General features: G+C 35.1%; 1 protein-coding gene across 4 annotated transcripts in view; it reads left to right on the forward strand.

The window, feature by feature from the left end:
* Positions 1 to 5,799, forward strand: part of NLGN4X (neuroligin 4 X-linked) — a 203,172-nt gene extending 197,373 nt beyond the window's left edge. For all 4 annotated transcript variants that reach the window (XM_074814896.1, XM_074814898.1, XM_074814900.1 and 1 more), the window contains one exon: positions 415 to 5,799. In XM_074814896.1, coding sequence (XP_074670997.1) covers positions 415 to 1,264 — 850 coding nt within the window. In that variant the 3' untranslated portion in view covers positions 1,265 to 5,799. The remainder of the gene's footprint in view (positions 1 to 414) is intronic.
* The last annotated feature ends 201 nt before the right edge of the window (positions 5,800 to 6,000 follow it).

Genomic DNA, 6,000 nt, shown 5'->3' on the forward strand with positions numbered 1-6,000 from the left:
TAGATGTCCATATTTACTGCTTACAGCAATGGAAGTAATGGTATCTTAAATCAGAAAGTTAATGTCAAACCTTGAGAAGAGCTGAACCTACACCTTTACTATGGAGAAAGGTATTACCTCTCTAAGACAGCTTTGGAGTATGATGATCAGAGAACTTCAGATGAACTTCTGGGAGCTGAAACACAACCTTTTCTCCATTTTCATGTAAAAAAGTATTATAGTGTCTGAGATGCACTGTACAGTAAGTAATTTTTCTTTTGTTTAACATCTGTTGTTTTTTAGCTTCTGCTTTTAGGTTATGTTAATTATCAGATAAACTATTAACTAAAGGATGGAGGGTTTTTTGGTTTTTGCTTTTGTTTTTGGTTTTGCTTTTTTTAAATTACTATATATTGCCTGTTTTTATTTTTGTAGAGATCCAAACCAGCCTGTTCCACAGGACACAAAGTTCATCCACACAAAACCCAACCGCTTTGAAGAAGTGGCCTGGTCCAAATACAATCCTAAAGACCAGCTTTATCTGCATATTGGCCTGAAACCCCGAGTTCGTGATCACTACCGAGCAACAAAGGTTGCTTTCTGGTTGGAGCTTGTACCACACCTCCACAACCTGAATGAAATATTTCAGTATGTTTCCACAACAACTAAAGTCCCCCCTCCTGACATGACATCATTTCCTTATGTGACACGACGTTCTCCCGGTAAATTGTGGCCAGCCACCAAACGCCCAGCAATGACACCTGCCAACAATCCCAAACATTCAAAAGACACCCATAAAACAGCTCCGGAGGATACAACAGTTCTGATAGAAAACAAGCGAGATTACTCCACAGAGTTGAGCGTCACCATTGCTGTGGGGGCATCCTTGCTGTTCCTCAATATTTTAGCTTTTGCTGCGTTATATTACAAGAAGGACAAGCGGCGTCACGAGACTCACAGGCGCCCTAGCCCCCAGAGGAACACAACCAATGATATTGCACACATACAAAATGAAGAGATTATGTCATTGCAGATGAAACAGCTAGAACATGACCACGAGTGTGAATCGCTGCAGGCCCATGACACACTGAGACTAACCTGTCCACCTGACTACACGCTTACTTTGAGAAGGTCCCCAGACGACATCCCGCTAATGACACCCAACACCATAACCATGATTCCAAATACATTAACAGGAATGCAGCCTTTGCATACTTTCAACACCTTCAGTGGAGGACAAAACAGTACAAATTTGCCCCATGGACATTCGACCACTAGGGTATAGCTCAGCCGTTCCCCCTCTACCCTCACAAGCCACTTGGAAGAAAGAAAAAACAAAAAACAAAAACAGAAGAGGAAAAAGTTATAATGCCATCCGTTGAACACCTTGTCAAAATCTGAAGTAAAAACAAATAAAAGAGAAGGACAGTCATTATTTTCTTACTGATCCTTCCCACAGAAAACTCTCTGATGTTAAAGATCAGCTACAAACCCTGTGAAATGTGAAAAGTGTACATTGCTGTTACGATACTGCTTTAAGATCTCAGCCACTTTGATTGAAAGTTGAGGCCAGAAGATGTCACTTAAAATGGTGTTTTGAGTGTAACAAGAAAAGCAGTCTTCTGGAACACAGAGCCAGTGACTGTACAGGTGTTTTGGTTTGGTTTGGTTTTTTTTTTAATAAATAAAATAATAAAAAAATTCTTTATGTGCCATACCATGAATGGCCCTTGTTAAAACAAAGACATCACCATGGGGCTTTTACCCAGCATATGAAGCTGTAATCCAGATGGGGGAAGTAGAATTTTATTATTAAAAACAAAAATGAAAAAAAAGAGGAGGACTGACTATGCAGTAAAATACGTATAGTTCTGTGCAAAGAGATGACTTGCCAGCCTGAACTATATTTAAAGAAACTTTGTAAAAATGTACATAGCTGTGATTTTAAAAACAAACAAAAAATAAGAAGCTTTTATTGATGTTTTCAGTTTGAAAAGAGCTTTTAGAAAGATTGTGCATTCGGTTGTGACCTATGTGTATATACATTAGTCATATCACCTCTGTTTCCTCCAAGCCCAAGGGAGGAATTTCTTCTTAATTACTAGTGGTAAACAAAAACCATGAATTTTTTCTAACATATTTCATTTATATGAGGCCATGGTGTCATGCAGAGGATACAGTTGTCTGTGTGACCTGTGTATTTTCTCTTACAGGTTACACTAGTGCATGTTAAAGTATTCATAGGAGATTGTTGTTCTTTTCTGAAACTTTTTTTTCTATAATTTAATTTTGTGTTAGCCTTTGTTAAATTGCAACACAGCAATGAATTGGAAAATGGAAAAAAAATACACAAATGAAATAATTACTATTTTAAGCTTGTTGAACTGAACCAAGAAACATCGAATAGTATATGTTCAGAGTCCAGTTTGTAGTTCTTGGTTATTGTGACACATTAGGAAGACTTTTGTGCCCTGACAAAAGCAAAGAAAGCCTGTGTTTTGGTCAGCCTTTTCTGAGGAAAACTAGCTCTATATTCACCAGCAGTTGCAGCGGAATCTCAGCTGAGAAAGGACCTTCTTAGCTTTGCTACACGAAATAAAACCACATTTGAAAGTGGGGTATGGTGGGTTGATTGACTGGCTGTTTTTTTAAAGTGTTCAGAAATGATCAGTGTGTAAAGAACTTGTCTGCCCAGTACCCTCTTCTGTGCTTGACAGCGTACCTGTCAGAAAATACTTGCTGATTTATTACACAGCACTCCCATAGTCAGTGAACATTATGGAGAGAGAAGCAGAGACGTCATCAGCTGTTCTGCATCTGAATAAAACTGAAAATCCCAGAGAGCATCACTCTCAGGAAGGGTAAAATTCTTAACTGATTATTCCCTTCTGCCCTTCCTTTACTGGGAAACCAGGGGCCATGCAAAGCTATCAAAGGAACTTAGCAGTTTGATTCAAACAACTGATTTGAATGTGAAAAGCTAGAAATAAGTTATTGCAGATGAAGATTGCTTTATATTTTGTCTTTGAAAGTTCCTCCATCATTGAGAGATAGTAACCAAAGATGTTTGAACAAATTGGTCTGTACTTGAACATGATTATCCCAGATGTATTTTCTATTACTAATTCACAACTAAACTGCATCAATATCATATGTCCCATAAATATCGAACACAAGATGCCTTGTACCTCTTCTTATTTTCTATGCTTTTTGTTTTCTAATAAAACATCTTGGAATAGTCACCCCTACAAATAAAATCAAAGACAAAGTGATTCACTGAGGTCTATTCATCTGCACAACTCCTTGTTGTAGCAGCAGTAAAACAGATTCTGAAGGAAAGAAATAAAAAGAAAGTTAATGACATGATAAAAATGCAACATGTGGCTGACATAATCTTTTATCTGTAATAAATGTGCTATAAACCTGACGTGGATGCTCAGGTTGGAATGTGATGAAGCAACAACCCCAAACTACAACTAGTAGCAAGTAGAAAACTGGTTTTTTTCACTGATCCATCACATAATATTGATTAATGCTGACTCTATACCAGGCCATTTCCACCACCTATGTAATGCCTCAGCTGAGATGCAGCAGTTCATGACTCTTAAAAAAAAAGGTAAAAAAAAAAAAAAAAAGAAAAAAAAAAGAGAAAAAAGTAAAAAAAGGTAATGGTGCTTGGCATCATAATCAGTTGGGTATGTTTGTAATGTGAATTACAGTATTTGTTTAGTACTTCCAATTGTCTTCTGCTAGCAATATGTACAGTACTGTGTCAGGCTTGTGACATTTGGGTTAAAAAAAAAGTTCCTGTAAGTGAATGATTTTAGCTTTTAAAAGTAATTACAATCAAGTTGATTTAATAATTTGATACATCTGGACTGATGTATGATTTATAGAGGAAACAGATTTATAGGGTCTTCATAGAATTCTATAATAATGATATCAAAATATACTTTGCAAACTGTAAAAGAAGAACAAAAGTACTTTCCCAGGCTTATATTCTTGACCTTAAGAGGCACACAGGGTTTAATGGTTTCTTTTGTTATTGTTTTGCAATTTTTTGTTTTTTGCCTTAAGTAATGATAGAAGATATATATGGCTGGACACATATGTATAAACTTTTCAGCAGCATTTTTAATAATAAAATATCACAGTATTTTCTAATGCTTTGTGCAAAGAACTACGTGTTCATCCTTTTGTGTAGAAAGTCTTTCAGAGGTGTGTTTTCTGCCCCATCTCCATTTCATTATCTAATGTAAACAATGCCTTGATACACAGTACAAAAATATTAAAGTAACAGAGGTTGCACTTTTAAGTTAGCATTGAGTTTTCATGGCTTTTGTAGTTCTATAAGCCTGCCAGTAAAAGGAGAGAAACTCAGACAATGAAGATATAAGAGAATAAGCTCCATATATTTATTACCTGTATGCACTGCAACTCCCATTGAAGCAATGGTTTAATTGTTCTGTTAGCATTTTCTGTAGCACTGAAAAAAAGCTTAGGTAAGCAGCTTCCCATATTAGTGTATAGCTTAGCAGCTGAAAAATGTATCTTCCAAATTAGGGATCAAAATAATTCAGATAAATCTAATACATCCAGCCTCCATGAGTAAATATACTTTCATTTTATATTTAAAATTTAAATAAACAATGAGTTTTGTTAGAAAAAATATGTAGGAGTAGCCATATAAGTTACTCATATATATTTAAGGGATTTACGTATATTGCAGGTATGTTAATATCATTCTTCCTTCAAACGCTGAGTAAGTAATATAGTTTGTTCCTTTATGCTGTTAAATTCCATTTACGAGCCAGGTTTCCTTTCACTGGAAAGGTACATAGACATTTTAGTAATTTGAGCTGGGTATTGTTTGCTTTCTGTAACTATTCTGCTGAATAGAGGTACTAACAATAACGTTTGATGAATTTTGAGCATATTGTTGAAGAGTATTTGCAAAAAGCAAATTCTGAATGATTCGTATCAGATTTTTTGATAAGAAGAATCAAGCTTCTAAGATAGAAACATTATGTGCCTACTGACCTAATCAAGCAGCTTGAATTTTGAATATTGAATTTGTATATAAAGCTTTTGCAAATAAACTGCAGATTTAGAATTGTTCAGTAAATATGTTTAATTACAGGTACACTTCAAAATTCCACGGCTTGCTCTGAGATAATTCATACACAACAGAAGAGGTTACAACTGCGTCATTTCTGTGAGATGTTCACCTTAAATTGCTGGGTGAACTGAATAAATAACCTTCTTTTCAGTTAATCAGTTTCACATTTAAAAAAAGAAAAGCTTCAGAAGTTTGTTCATGTTAACTAAATATTGTGTTGTTTTATTTCTTTACTGTCTGAAATATAAATCTGCAGATTAGTATGTTCCTATTTTGACTTTGCTAAGCATATGACAATTTAATGGTATTTAATATCACATAAAAAATCATATGAAATAATACCATGACAATTATGTGCTTGTCTCAGATTTGTAGTTTTACATTTGTATTATTTAATTATTGTCAACTGTTTCTCATATTTTCATCTACAGCTGTTTGACATTACAAACCTCATCAGCATGAATATCTCCAGAGGCCATTAACAGCTGGTAAAAACTGGGATTTTCATCCCATTAGAAATTATGATATTATGTATTTAATATCATAATATGTTAAGATGCTTCTCAGCACCTCAAATTAGCCTGAAAAACAAGATGTTATCCTTTTATTAATGCAAATAAAAAATAAGGAAGGGGTTTGGAAATGTCTAAACATCTTGTTTGAGCTGTAGAATAATAAATAACATTTTACTTTGGGATGAAGTTTTGATTCAAACCATTTTGTTTGATGTTCCACTGTGGCCACCAAGGTCCTCAATGTGTCATCTAAAAGTTACGTTTTAAGGGAGTTATGCTTTCTCAGTCTTTCATAGCCCACCCAGACTATCCAAATTTTACTGAGGTAAAGAAGCCCAGATCACTCAGGGATGACGTAGACACAGTCCAGTCAGAAAATCAAGACCA

Source organism: Strix aluco, chromosome 2 (genome assembly GCF_031877795.1).
Source record: "Strix aluco isolate bStrAlu1 chromosome 2, bStrAlu1.hap1, whole genome shotgun sequence".
NCBI lineage: Eukaryota > Metazoa > Chordata > Aves > Strigiformes > Strigidae > Strix > Strix aluco.